This window comes from Phaseolus vulgaris, chromosome 7 (assembly GCF_051622355.1).
Source record: "Phaseolus vulgaris cultivar YP4 chromosome 7, ASM5162235v1, whole genome shotgun sequence".
NCBI lineage: Eukaryota > Viridiplantae > Streptophyta > Magnoliopsida > Fabales > Fabaceae > Phaseolus > Phaseolus vulgaris.
The window spans coordinates 8,715,458-8,730,404 of record NC_143504.1 but is presented as its reverse complement, the minus strand read 5'-3'; the positions used below and the strand labels follow the sequence as shown (position 1 = coordinate 8,730,404).

Sequence of the window (14,947 nt, the reverse complement as noted above, 5' to 3'; positions counted from 1 at the left end):
TAACTGTAAGCTGTTAAAATTTGGAAATAGTTGTATTTTTTAACCAAAAAATGAAAATACAACATTTATCAATTCATTAGGATATTGATTTTAGTTTAATTTTGGATCACCCAGAATAAAAACAAAGGCAAATTATTTCTGCAGTGTACTAATTTGAACCGGAGTCTTATCATCTCTTAAATTTTTTAAATTTAACTTTTACTTTGAATTTAAAAATCTAGAATCCGAAAATTAAAATCTCATTCTAAATATACAAATTCAAAAAGCAAAAACTATATTTCAGAAAAAAAAAATGAAAATATATTAAACAAAAGAATTTTTAAAATTTAAAAATATATTCTGAAAATCTAAATCCATAAATATATTTTAGAAAAAATATTCTAAAAGTATTTTTTTTATCTGTACTCTTTTCATTTAAGATAATTTTTATCATTTAAAAGGAATATTTCCTTCATTTTATTGAAAAAATTGGTGCATATTCAAATTTACATGGCCTAGGGAGAATTGCCCAAAAGCAAAATGACATAACAAAGTTAATTTTTGGACTTGATTCACAAATTTGTATCTTTCTTGTAAAATTATATTAGTAACTTTCCGATTACCCAATAGAGCAATTAGAAAAAATATTCTAAATTGGTGTAAGAAAATATTATTAGGGTGTTGAAAGCGTTTAGTTACTCATCAATCCGTTTTTCCTTGATTTAAGAAATAAATTAAAAAATCAAAGTCCAAACTGAGGTTCTAAATGGGCCATTGAAGTTAAGCAAGCCCACGCGACAAAACCCTAGAATAGGCTCAGCACATTTATTTATATAACATCACTCATACCCAAACCCTAGAGTTTCAGATCCTCATTCAACCAGCACCGATAGCAGCGGCGGCGACCGTCACTCTCCAACGACACTTCTGCGGCGAAAATGGTACGTGGCCATCTCATCGCACCTCTCACTGTGCGACGTTGATGAAAAAAGTTCAATTTTTGAAGAATCCTTAATCGGTAACTGAATCTTTTTTTACGAATGTTGCAGGCTCTGGTGGCGAACGAGGAGTTCCAGCACATTCTCCGTGTGCTGAACACTAATGTCGATGGCAAGCAGAAGATCATGTTTGCCCTTACCTCCATCAAGGGTATTGGTAGAAGATTTGCCAACATGGTTTGCAAGAAGGCTGATGTTGACATGAACAAGAGGTACTTTTTTGTTGGTCAGTTTAATTGCACGCTGATTCACATGTTTTTGGATTTCCTTTTTTGACATCCTTTTTGCTACTGTCAGGGCTGGTGAATTGAGTGCCGCTGAGTTGGATAATCTGATGACTGTGGTGGCCAACCCAAGGCAATTCAAAATCCCAGACTGGTTTCTTAACAGGAAGAAGGATTACAAGGATGGCAAGTACTCCCAGGTTGTGTCCAATGCTCTCGATATGAAGCTCAGAGATGACTTGGAGAGACTCAAGAAAATCAGGTCATTCTTTTACAATGTCTATTTGTTGTTTAGTTATTCAATTTTTTAATTAGGTCTGCTGTGTCTTTTCAAATGAAAGTTGGTTTTGCTTTTGTTGACAAAATCAAATGATAGTTTTTAGTTGATGCAGTCTGTGGTTAGTTTGTGTAATATGACATGGTTGCAGAATTGTTGTATTTGATGTGGTTCTATGTCCTTGTTTAGTAGTTTGTTTAATTTGTTCTAGATATTGTAGCTGCTTGTCTAAATTGTTTTTGGTGTGACTTCAGAAATTAGATAGAATAGTTCTCATTAACTAGTAGCGACATTAATCTTTATTTTAATGGAGTTTCTCTAGAAAAGAAGAAACTAGTCAAGTGTAGTTTGCTGCCTTTCTTGACCAGTATCTTTAATTTGGTTTTGCTGTTAGCCATTTATTTGCGAGATGTCAGTGAGACTATCAATTATATTTTGAAACCAACCCTAAAGAAATCTAATTGAAGCATGCCCAATATTCCAAATATCATTAATTTGTTAGATTGACATTATTGCAATTAATTGCATATTCATGTAGATATGGGAATATGAGTGTATGAGATTATCTAACCTAACCCTGCCATATATTTTTAAAGTCAAATTATGTAATTACAAATTTTCCCAAGCATTTTTTCTGGAGAATGTGCATTGCTTGTTAAATATTGGTGCGTAGAGAACCGCATCCCTTGAGATTCACATCCTTTCTTTTATGCAGAAACCACCGTGGATTGAGGCACTACTGGGGCCTTCGAGTCCGTGGTCAGCACACCAAGACCACTGGCCGTAGGGGGAAGACTGTTGGTGTCTCTAAGAAGCGTTAAGCTGTTATGTTTTGGCTTCAAGATTAGATTTTGTTGAGGAGGCAAATTTTAAAGAACACTAGACATGTTTTTCATAACGAAACGACTTTGTATCAGTTATTTAATGTGGTGACAATTTCAATTTTGTTTGTTTTGCGTTAAGCTTTTTACGATGCTGGTTTTTTTTATTTGTAGAGAACCTTCAATATTATTGATGAAATTATATATTCACTCCCGAAGTAAAATCCACCTTTTTACTTTTTCACATTTAAGCAATTAATTAGTGATGGTAATATGTTGTATTTCCGTTCGATATCAATAGTTTTTTAACTGTGTGAATTATTTGTCTAGTTTTTTCGTTAGTTTTCTTCCTAAAAATTATAATCATCATCATCATTATTCACGTTGAAAGTGTTCTTATTTAAGTTATGTTAAAGATAAAATAACTTCATTCTCCTGTATTTCATCTTTTCAATAGAACTTTGTCTTGTACAAACCATTCTATCTTTTCATTTTAAAAGCCATTCAGTCAAATAAAAACATTAAACTCTTGTAAAACTCTTTATTTTGTACAACAAATATAACAATTTACAATTTTGGTTTGTCACTATTAAAAGTTTCTTATCGATATAGTGTAACTTTTACAAGGGATTAGATTTTCTGGTTCATCTTAGAAGGGATAATCATATGCTAATTCGAGCTCCTGTAAATTTACCGAATCCAAAATTTAATGAAACTTTGTTTTATATGGGTGACACTCTTGATATATTGAAGGGTCTAATATTAATACTTATACCAATCATCATAAACTTGCATGTGAGAGTATCAATATAAAAAATTGAGTACCTTTTCTAATATAGTACAAAATTCACGTTTTTGTTATTGAAAAAAAATGTGTACTTATCATTACTATTGAAAATAGCAATATTACTAATTTCATTCGTAGCACTTGTTTAGGACGCAACCCTTGTCATTCATTTATGTCGTGTGAATTTTCAGTCTTCACACACAGCTCTGTATGCCGCTTTTGTTGACAGAACCAGAATGAAGAAGCAACTAGAATGGATGAGTGTCATTTGTGAAGGAGATGAAATTTTTGCTTCGATTCTAGTCAGCCCTATAATGAAATATCCACTGGAATCCAAAACAATAATCATATCAATTAAAAGAATTACAATGAGTTGAAATAATAAGGTTTTAATTTAAAATAAATAATTACTTTCCTGTAAATAATCACCTATATGATCTCAACTTTTGTAAATAAAACCCCCATAACGAGTGAATGGTGTGAAACTATTTGTTTTCTGTTTTGTTGGTGGGAAGAGAGTGATTCAAACGCTCCTTTCCACCAGGCTTTGTTGAGACATTGCCATACCATATCATTCCACACACAGCTATAAGCATCCCTATAACCACGTGAATATTAAGACCTTCCCTCCCAAAGAAAAAGAACCCCATTACCAAAACAAGTATGGTCTTCATGTGCCCTAGTACTTGAAAAGAGACAGCAGTGAATCTGCCAATGCAGATAAATTGACTAAGGTTCGTCCCAACTGCTATAGTGCATGACATAAATATGAACATCTGCAAAAGCCAACCCCAAAATTTTAGAAACTTGGTAGGTAAAGGCTGATACCAACCCACATACGACAATCAAAAGCAACAAAAGATAAATTTATAGTTCAATTTACTTCATTCTCGATTTTGTTCTGTAATGTTTGTATCATCTAAGTTATACACATTTAAATTATATTAAGACTAATCCTTCTATGAAAATCACCACATAAATCCCAAAGCTTCCAATGCTGAGGAAGTTTTTTAGCCATATACAATAAATTTAAAAATAATTTCAGGTAAGTCAAGCACATAAATAAGCATATTGTATATCTAAAGAAATGGGGCATTCTTAAACATAAAGGCATGCAAACAAGATCATATATATCATATGCATAATTATCTTATCTGCATACATTTGAAGGTGAAATCAATATCGATTTAACACACCAAGTCATCCATTATATGTACATCTATGTGAATCCACAGATGCATTTACTCACTTTCTCGGAGAAAACAAATCATCAAGGGTTTACACATTGAATCAATGGCATTGGGATTCTTTTTTGTGTTCCAGAACTTACCAAAGAACCTGAATTATAAGCAAATCTGTCAACTCTGTTGTTTGTCAACCAGTAGTCTAGAAAAGGGCCGACAAGAAGTAGTGATCCAGCCTGTGCAGGTGCTGTATGTCCCAATAGGTTGAAAGAACTTAGTGAATACTTCCTCTGAAGGAAATGGACATACTGCACATGAAAACATTGAAAATTCATTAAAAAAAAGACTCAGACTTCTTATAGAAATTTTTTTACAGAACAGAAGGGCTGATAGCTGAAATATGATAACATACATGATACTAGAATCTGCCTAAAATGCATTGATATATTTAAAGCATATAATGGAACACTTTTAAGATAGAGAAACTTCAAAATGTTTGTCATATTGCCTACAACTCTTCGTAATGTTGCCATGCAGAAGCATGAATTAGATTTAATTAAGATATTTTAAGTTTGAATTTTGAATTTTAAACAGAAGCAGTGTGTCGCATATAGTGGAACGTCACTCTTACATATTGTTGCAGAGAAGTGCTCCACACTGCTACAAAAGCAGCAACGAAACCTCTTGTGTTAACACTTACATCAGTAACAGTGCAAACACCAACACCCAAAAGAACGATACATATGCTGAGTTTCGTATCTCTAGAGTACTGAATCTTGTCGAAAACAATTTCCAAAAGGCACGATACAGGTATCATACTCAACTTAGCAATCTGCAAATGGTTAAAAAGAAATTTTAACTTCTGAATGCATTAATGGACAAATAGATAAATTCAACCCAACTCACCTGATAGAATCCAACTGAGTTCCACATTAGACTAACATTCATTCCAACAATGGAGAAGTTAGCAAATAAAACAAATTTTAAAAGCTCTGGAAAGGGTAAATGAGAAGGCTGGATGTATCCCAGCATCTTTAGTATGGATGTCATCAAAGTTGTAGTAACGAAATGAAGACCTGTTAATGTTGTAGCTGCAGCAGGCAAAGCCAAATCATATTTAAAAGTTTATAAGAAATTAAGTAAGAGCATCATAATGTATTTATTGGGACAAGATTGTTAAAATCTATGGAAACATTCAAAAATATTTTGTCAAATCTTAAATTATCCTTGAGTGTTTTCCTATTTCCTCATCTCTTAGGACTAATTAACATATTTTCACGTCTTAGTACGATACGTTTTCTTAATTAGTTAGAATTAGGACTAGTATAAATAAGGGTTAATATTTTATGAACATATCAAACAAATTTGTACATTGTAATACATAACAGTTAGTATATCCTTCCATTATATCTAAAATTCCATAATTCCAACAATGTAAGTAAGCCAAGAAAAGATATCATTAAAAATTGGAAAAGGAATTTACCAAAACTGAAACCGTAAGTGGCCATCAAAGCTTTGTTTACAATGATAATTCCAACAGAGGTGACAACATTGAACAGCCATGCAGCTGCATCCACTGATGCCTTCTTCTCGGACTTGCTAGCTGGAGCCATGTTCTTGTTTATCTTTCACAATTTAACTAGCTGTAATTGTTGGGAAAAACGGGTAATTTTCCCACTAAAACAAAACCCTAACAGAGCTACCCGACAAATAATATTGAATAAATAAAGCGGAATAATAAAAGAGATAAAGAGGAAAAAACACACCCGAAAATTGTTAACGGAGTTCGGCCTGTTTAGCCTAATCTCCGAGCACAGCAAAAACAGCTCCCTTTTATTACTATGAGAGAAGATATTACAAATTGGGATGTTTAACAGTGAAGGAGAAGAGTTTAATTTATAACCCCCAAACCTCCTTCCCAAACAATGAACCCACCGATGTGGGACTTGGGATTAAGCCAAAATCAACAAATCTCCACCTTGGCTTAATTTCAAGTCTCACCTAAAACAAATCTTCTCAAAACATAACAAAAACAAACTTTACAGTGCTTCAAATTTGCGCCTCCGGACGCCAACTTCAAATGTGCAAGATATTAACCAAGTCTAAACAGTGTTCAAACTTGGTCCTTGTAACCACCTTGGTGAGCATATCTGCAGGATTCTCCGTAGTGTGAATCTTCTGGAGAACAATCTCCTCTTCTTCGAGAATCTCACGCACAAAGTGATAGCGAACATCAATGTGCTTCGTCCGTGCATGAAAGACTTGATTCTTTGCTAAATGAATAGCACTCTGACTGTCAGAATATAACTCAAGTTGTTTCTGACCAACTCCCAAGTCTTTAAGCAACCCATGAAGCCAAATTGCTTCCTTCACAGCCTCTGTAATCGCCATATACTCTGCCTCTGTCGTAGACAAAGCCACCGTAGACTGCAAGGTAGACTTCCAACTAACTGGCGCTTTTGCTAAAGTGAACAAATAACCAGTAGTAGACCGTCGCTTATCCAAATCACCTGCATAATCAGAATCACAATATCCAACTATGCATTGACCAAGTGATTTATCTTGCTCAAATGTCAATCCAACATCTAAGGTATTTTGGAGGTACCGTAGAATCCATCTCACAGCTTGCCAATGACCCTTGCCCGGATCATGCATGTACCTACTAACAACACTCACAGCCTGTGAAATATCTGGTCTTGTACACACCATTGCATACATCAAGCTTCCAACTGCATTTGCATATGGGACTTTCGCCATGTATTCTCGTTCTTCATTAGTCGTCGGAGATAAACAGCTACTCAATTTCAAATGAGGAGCAAGTGGGGTACTTACAGGTTTTGTATCTTCGTGTATACCAAAACGTTGTAGTACCTTCTGCAAATACTGCTTCTGTGACAGCCAAAGTTTTCCCCTCTCTCTGTCCCTGTTTATCTCCATGCCGAGAATCTTCTTGGCTTCCCCCAAATCCTTCATCTCGAACTCTTTACTCAACTGAGCCTTTAACCTGTCAATCTCAACTTGGCTCTTTGCTGCAATCAGCATATCATCAACATATAAGAGTAAGTAAATGTAGGAACCATCTTCAAGTCTGCGCAAATACACACAGTGATCATATTTGCTTCTCTTGTACTTCTGATCCTTCATGAACTTATCAAATCGTTTGTACCACTGTCTCGGAGATTGTTTCAGTCCATACAACGATTTGCTAAGTTTACAAACCCAATCTTCTTTACCATCAACCTTGTATCCTTCTGGTTGAGTCATATAGATTTCCTCCTCCAAATCACCGTGTAGGAACGCGGTCTTTACATCAAGTTGAGCAAGCTCCAAATTCAACTGTGCTACCAAGGCCAACAAAATTCGAATGGAGGAATGTTTAACAACTGGAGAAAATACCTCATTATAATCAATTCCCTCCCTCTGAGCAAAGCCTTTAGCAACCAACCTTGCCTTGTAGCGAACATCTTCTTTATTAGGAAATCCTTCTTTCTTTGCAAATACCCATTTGCACCCAATTGCCTTCTTACCTTTCGGTAATTGTGCCAGCTTCCACGTCTTGTTCTTCTTCAAAGACTGCATCTCCTCTTCCATCGCACCTGCCCAATTACCACTCTCTGAACTCAGAATGGCTTCTGGGTAAGTGGATGGAATGTCATCAACAACTGGAAGTGCATAGGCAACCATATCCATGAAACGAGCAGGCTTCTGAATATCTCGTCTCTGTCTTCTAACTGCAATTGGCGCTGATTGCTGTTGAGATTCTTGGGTAGGAACCTCTTCCTCATCTGACTCTTCTTCTACCATAGGAGAGTCACTTGTGGTATTTCGTGTTGGGATCACCACTGTCGGCTCAAACTCCACCTGCTTCCGGGCACACTCCACCTGTTGCGGAGTACTATCAGCTCCTTCTGGATTTACCTTCTTTAACATGGCAGATTCATCAAAGGTAACATCCCTGCTGATAATCGTCTTCTTTGCCTCTAGACACCACAAACGGTATCCCTTCACTCCAGGACTAAAGCCCATGAAAAGAGCTTTCTTTGCCCGTGGATCCAACTTTGATTCAATCACATGATAATATGCAATAGAACCAAAAACATGCAAAGAATCATAATCAGTTGCAGGTTTTCCAGACCATACCTCTAACGGGGTTTTGCCATCTATAGCAGATGATGGCAAACGATTGACGAGATGTTGAGCGTATGTCACAGCCTCAGCCCAAAACTCTCTGCCTAACTCAGCATTAGACAACATACAACGAACTTTCTCCACAAGTGTCTTGTTCATACGCTCCGAAACCCCATTCTGCTGTGGTGTTTTTCTAACAGTGAAGTGCCGAACTATGCCACAATCTTGGCATACCTTCAGGAACGGATCACTCTTGTATTCTCCTCCATTATCTGTTCGGAGAACCTTAATCTTCCTTCCTGTCTGGTTTTCAACTTGAGCTTTCCACTTAAGGAAAATTCCAAGCACATCATTTTTGTTCTTCATAGTAAACACCCAAACTCTCCTGGAAAAATCATCAACAAAAGTGACAAAATAATGCCTACCTCCGATTGACGGAGTCTTGGCAGGTCCCCACACATCTGAATGCACATAATCCAGAATACCCTTGGTATTGTGAATTGCAGTGCCAAACTTCACTCTTCGTTGTTTTCCCAGAACACAATGCTCACAAAATTCAAGTTTGCAAGCCTTCGTACCTTTCAACAATCCTTGCTTGGTAAGAATTTGCAAGGATTTCTCTCCAGCATGTCCCAACCTCATATGCCACAACTTCGTTGCCTCAGCATCCTTCTTAGTGCTAGAAGTTGTTGCCGCTACTGTCCCCACCACTGTACTACCTTGGTAGTAATACAAATTGTTCTTCCTCACGCCTTTCAACATCACCAGTGCTCCTGAAGTTGCTTTAAGAATTCCATCTCGCATCGTCACAACTAGGCCTTTAGATTCTAAAGCCCCCAATGAGATGAGATTCTTCTTCAACTTTGGCACGTACCGTACATCCCGCAAAATTCTGGTGGATCCATCGTGATTCCGCAACTTGATTGAACCTATCCCGACTGTCTTACATGGATTATCATTACCCATGTAAACAACCCCGCCATCGAGTTCTTGAAAATCAAAGAACCATTCCCGAATGGGACACATATGATAGGTACAACCTGAATCCAATATCCACTCATCTGGATGCAATGATGCTGAAAGCGAGACAATCAACACATCACTTTTGCTTTCTGCAACATTTGCATCTTGCAGAGCCTTCCCTTCTTGATCCGAATTTGCCATTACAGACTCACAATATAATATTCAATATTACAAATAATTTCAAACAACCCAAGGCGAACCTTCGGCTCTTGATACCACTTGTTGGGAAAAACGGGTAATTTTCCCACTAAAACAAAACCCTAACAGAGCTACCCGACAAATAATATTGAATAAATAAAGCGGAATAATAAAAGAGATAAAGAGGAAAAAACACACCCGAAAATTGTTAACGGAGTTCGGCCTGTTTAGCCTAATCTCCGAGCACAGCAAAAACAGCTCCCTTTTATTACTATGAGAGAAGATATTACAAATTGGGATGTTTAACAGTGAAGGAGAAGAGTTTAATTTATAACCCCCAAACCTCCTTCCCAAACAATGAACCCACCGATGTGGGACTTGGGATTAAGCCAAAATCAACAGTAATCTCTTCTAACTAGCCTCCATAGCATTCTGTTGATCCATTCAAATGATGTGCATTGGTCAGTCCATTGAAATAAACAAAGCCTGGTAAAGTGGAAAATACGAAATTATCATATTTAAAATAAAAATAATACAGATGGAAATGTGATCATTAAGAAGAACTATGATTGGACAACTTTCTGTGTAGAAAAAACAAAAATGCAACCTTAAGTCATCTAATGGGAATTAAAAGGATCAGAAACGAATAATGAACAACAACCAAAGGAATTGTATGCATCTCATCACCTTCAACACTAAGCCACGGATAATATTATTAATATTAATTGATAAAAGCATTGATGAATAACATCTAGTATCAACTTTGTTCACTTTCTGTTATGCCAGAATAGCCTACATTGATAGAAAGTTGACATGATGATAAAATGAGAATTACTAAGCCCTTAAGCTTAGAGTAGAGTATCAAATCAAGTTTATGAAATTAAAAAAAGTTATATGCTGCAGATACAGCGAACACTCAAAATCAGAAGACTTTGCACCTATGAAGCTCAGACACTCCTCTTAAGTGGCGTGTCGGTGTCCGACACTGACACTCGGATGACACTTGTAGAACACGTATCCGTAAAATGTCCAATTCAAAAAGTATTTGTTGGATTTCTGATAATTCTAGTACGGTTCTAACACAATTTTAAAAAGGAAAAATACATTAATTTTCTAAAACCTCAAACTTATTGTATAATTTTTTATTATAATTATAAAATTAAGAAACAAAGCATTTTGAACTAGTCATGAAAAACATCTTTCAGCTCCAAAAAATAATCTGGAACATACCTGTGCACATAAATCTTTATTGTCAATTTATATAATTCATAATTATATAATATATAGATTCGTATCCGTGTCGTATCAGTATCCAGTATCCGTGTCAATGCTAGATAGCTTTGCACATCTTTAATTTAAAGTTCAAAATAACCCACACCATCCCCTCTCAGAACCTTCAGTTCACATCAACCGTTCTCTCACCTAGAAATCATTGCTATTCTCATAAAATAATATTACCCTCTTTTCCCCGAAAGACTATAAAAAAAATTCCCCTTAGAGAATAGATTGACCAGCAAAAAGCAACTATACTTATGTATTGACTAACTAAGAAATGATAAAAATTAAGTGAATAAGAATCTTCACCAAAATCACGCCATGGTTTCTTTAAAGACAGGCCCAAATGGTATAGTCTTCAATTCATCCCACCATGATAATTCTTACATTTTAATATTAACATATGCAGATGTAGGTACAGAAATCGGCGAGAAATCAACGGAATGTGAAACGTTAAAAGCATCAGGACCAAACTCATTTCTATTTATTTACTATCTGTACATTAAACCCAGCTGAAGAATGATAAAGTGAACCACCCCGGTGAATAAAATAGATCTTGCATCCAAAGAAAGCTAACATTACATTTCTGTTCTAACCATGCATAGTAACAAACCCTAAAGTGATTCACTCGTTTTCTGGGCAGAAGGCATTATGATAGCCCGTCTGAATTGAATGAAATGTCAATTCCAATTTGGCTTTACTGGGTTACACTTGTCAAAACAAAACTCCTAAATTCACCATAATGACATATCATCAGAAACCAGTTCAAATAAATTGAACTCCAATACATCACCAAACGAACCCATAAAATTTGACAATGCAAAACAATTCTGCGTTCTGTGAAAAAAAATACAAAAGTAAATAAATTTAAAACTCCTATTTTTCATATCCTTAATAAACAGATCCCAAAAGGGGTCTCAGATCCAGAAGGGTGACACTAAAATTTTGTAAATGAGAACAATGCTTTCTAAAATAGAGATCATAATCAAACATGGGTAAGCTGATATTTTCCAAGTTTCAATTTTTGTAGTCCCCTTAAAAGAAGAACAATATAAGATTGAATGAATGAATTAAAATAAAATAAAAAATAAAGGGTAGAAGTTAAGAAGGATTGAGAATGTGAAGCAAAAATGGGTTGAAAAAGAAGAAACTAACCGTGAATAGAGAAGACATTGGGCGTTGGAATGAATGTAGTATTAAGGAAATGTGGGGAGAAAGGAATAGGAGATTGGAAAATGGAGTTTGCAGATTGGAGTAGGAGTGGCACGCGCTATGCACCCAAGAAAGAGGAGCATCATATGCATGTTATGTTATGCTTCTGAAGTATCCTTGTTGGTTTGGCTAAACATGCATGTTCTTTCTCAGATTTAGTTTCATTTTGGAACAAACACCAACACTGTAACTGCTTTCTTTTTCCTCCTTTTCTTAAACAATCACAATTATATTAAACCATACTATATTAACTCATTCTTTGTAGTTCACAAACATTTATAGATAAAACATTTAATATAAAAATACTTATTATTGATCTTTTTGTCCTATTACTTATTGTATATGTGAAAAATAAGAAAAATAAAAGAAGTAATGAATGAACTGTGTTTTAAAAAAATTTGACTAATTTTTGTAATTATCGTTTAAGTAAGTGTAACTAGACGATATAATTTGTTAGTTAGACAAATTAATAAAAAAATTCACAAAGTGAGTTTAAAATTTTTTCCTTCTTTAAGTTAGTGCAATATAATAAGATAAGAAAGAAAAACTTACTCAAGATGTTTTTATAGTGTTTCATCTAATAGTGGAGACTATGTCCAATTCTCAAATAATTTTTTAAGTTCTCCTAGCAAACTAACGTTACAAGATACAATAGTATTATTTCAACTTGTAGTCACTCGTAACTAACTCGTAAGAGTATTGTTTGACAACAAGTTATTCTTAGTTAACATTAGTATTCTTAAGCAACAAGTAACTTCTGGCTTAACATGAACATTCTTTAAACAACAAGTCATTCATAACTTAACATAAGTATTTTTTAAACAACAAACCACTGCTAACTTAAGACAAAGAAATTGTTTGAGGTGATCAAAAGATTATAGGATTACCATCTTTTGACATTTACAAGGTTAAACACATTCCACTAATTCACTAAATAAACACAACAATGTTCTTACATGGTTATTTAGGACAAAAAAAGATGTTGGCAACGTTTTTAGAACTTTTACAAATCAAACCTATGCACTTTTTATTCTTGATGGATGACTTTATATAGGCACAAAAGAAATAGTCATTGAAAATCTTTTTCTGGTCGTTGAGCAAATTTAGACTTACTTGAATATCTTTCTTGCGTCTAATGATCTTGGACATAGAAGATGCATAAAACGTTATTCATGCTTGCATTAAATTCTCTTCTCTTCTTTAAGCAACATCCTCATAGTTAGATGTACTTATCTCTCCTTGGACAATTTTTTTTCTTGAACTTGTGTAAAACACAAAGTCGTACGAAGCAAATAGAGTTTTACAGGTTTGACAATGCTAGCATCAGGGAGTTGTTGAAGCAAAACAACTTTATCTCCTTTTGTAGGAGATATTTGATATGATATAAGCTTGAATGAATCTTCTCGGTTAGACGTAACAAATAGACATCTCCTACAACATAAAATAAGTTTACAAAATTCATGAAGTAATATGTTAGCTTAAGGTTATGCACATATCGTTTGAGCATCAATGAATGCTTTATACGGTGTAAAACAAGTATGCACTGTTTTATATGGTTTAACAGAAGAAACACATGTCTCTTACATGATTTGTTATTTTGACAAAGGATATCATCTTAAAGACGAAACATGACCATATTTTATATTTTGTTGTTTTTTTAGCACATAATCAAAGTTAGGTTGTTGGACCTTTCTTTAACAATATATAATTAAATGTGTTGATGAATTGATGTCGTTATTCCAAAAACTTTAAATTTGAATTCTAAATACACTAATGAGTAGCGGGAAATTATACTATTGGTTATAACAATCTTATTCAACTCAATCTTTTTCATAAAGATACATGTAGTATATAAAACAAACACCACCTACTAATAAAATGTCATTTTGACGTGTTAGAGCAAAAGTCAAATACATTATAGTTTTGATTAAGTTTTTAAATTAACAAGGCATGAAGATGTGTTCGATAAGACAAAGATCATACTAAATGAGTGCATAGTCTAACAGATGATAAGATCACTGGATGGACTACCAATTGCGTTTGATTAAAGATTGATAAAGACAAGATGATAAAATACAAACAAAGACTATAAGCTAACTTAAATATGAAATATTCCCGGAGTTTAAAGTTTTTCACTCAAAGAATATTTTCAACCTTTGTCACCAAGAGGGTTCGCACCTAACTAAAACATCATTTAAATATCTCTTAGAGTTAGAGCAGGGGCTGTAACATTCGTAAACTCTCCTAACACAAGTTTTCAACTTTGACCTAACTATCTATCATGTACAGTGTGCACTTTTACCATTGTTTGGTGTAAAAGGTTATGCTACTGAGGAAGATACTATAGTAATATAGGCTTTAAAACAAACAAAATTGGTTTCCCGAGGCGTGAGTAATTACTGTCCGTAAGGACTTATCCGCGGTGTATTGCCAAGTCCCCCAGGATACAACAGGAACTTTCCGGAGATTTCCGAGGATCAGAACTAGCAAGTTTCTCTTTAAAAGGGTAATACCCAAATAGAACCCAGAATTATTATAATAATGAAATAATGAGGAGAGAGAAATTGAAAAGGGAAAAATAGGGAAGGAAGAAGATGGTGAACGGAGGATTTGAAGAAGATGAAGTAGTGAGAGTGTGAGTTGCCTTTTCTGAAGAGGGGAACCCTTGTTTATATAGGGAAAAAGGTAACAACCCTAAACGGCCACTACCCACGTTCCAGCAGCCATTGGTGACGCGATTCTAGGTTCCAACGGCACAACTTCTTCAACCTCCGAAAATCCAACAAAGTGGAGGCGCAGAACTTCCAAGTCGTGCGGCACGATCCAAGGTGGGGAGGGCAACGTTAGCTTTTCAAACTTGGAGTCATTCTCCGCTTCACTCTACTTCCGTGATTTCCTCCA

General features: G+C 35.0%; 2 protein-coding genes across 5 annotated transcripts; one reads left to right on the top strand and one right to left on the bottom strand.

The window, feature by feature from the left end:
- The first annotated feature begins 735 nt into the window (after nt 1-735).
- Nucleotides 736-2,523, top strand: LOC137830022 (small ribosomal subunit protein uS13z/uS13y/uS13x). Its single transcript, XM_068637103.1, has 4 exons — nt 736-920; nt 1,029-1,189; nt 1,275-1,463; nt 2,194-2,523. The coding sequence occupies exons 1-4, from the start codon at nt 918-920 to the stop codon at nt 2,297-2,299; spliced, it is 459 nt and encodes a 152-aa protein (XP_068493204.1). The 5' UTR covers nt 736-917; the 3' UTR covers nt 2,300-2,523.
- Nucleotides 2,524-3,095: 572 nt separating this feature from the next.
- LOC137830021 (UDP-rhamnose/UDP-galactose transporter 5) lies at nt 3,096-12,234 on the bottom strand. Of its 4 annotated transcripts, none has more exons than XR_011084130.2 (8): nt 11,990-12,234; nt 9,966-9,991; nt 5,754-5,920; nt 5,177-5,361; nt 4,902-5,102; nt 4,417-4,578; nt 3,516-3,862; nt 3,096-3,412 (listed from the first exon to the last, which is right to left on the bottom strand). XR_011084130.2 is itself a non-coding variant. In XM_090305310.1 (7 exons), exons 3-7 carry the CDS (start codon nt 5,881-5,883, stop codon nt 3,572-3,574), a joined length of 969 nt encoding a protein of 322 aa, XP_090161436.1. In that variant the 5' UTR covers nt 5,884-5,920; nt 9,966-9,991; nt 11,990-12,234; the 3' UTR covers nt 3,414-3,571. The 4 variants fall into 4 exon arrangements, 1 of the variants encoding a protein (XP_090161436.1); XR_011084129.2 differs by having other exon boundaries at nt 9,966-10,045; nt 11,990-12,183; XR_016523473.1 differs by lacking the exons at nt 9,966-9,991; nt 11,990-12,234 and adding an exon at nt 6,037-6,172 and having other exon boundaries at nt 5,754-5,913.
- Between the last annotated feature and the right edge of the window lie 2,713 nt (nt 12,235-14,947).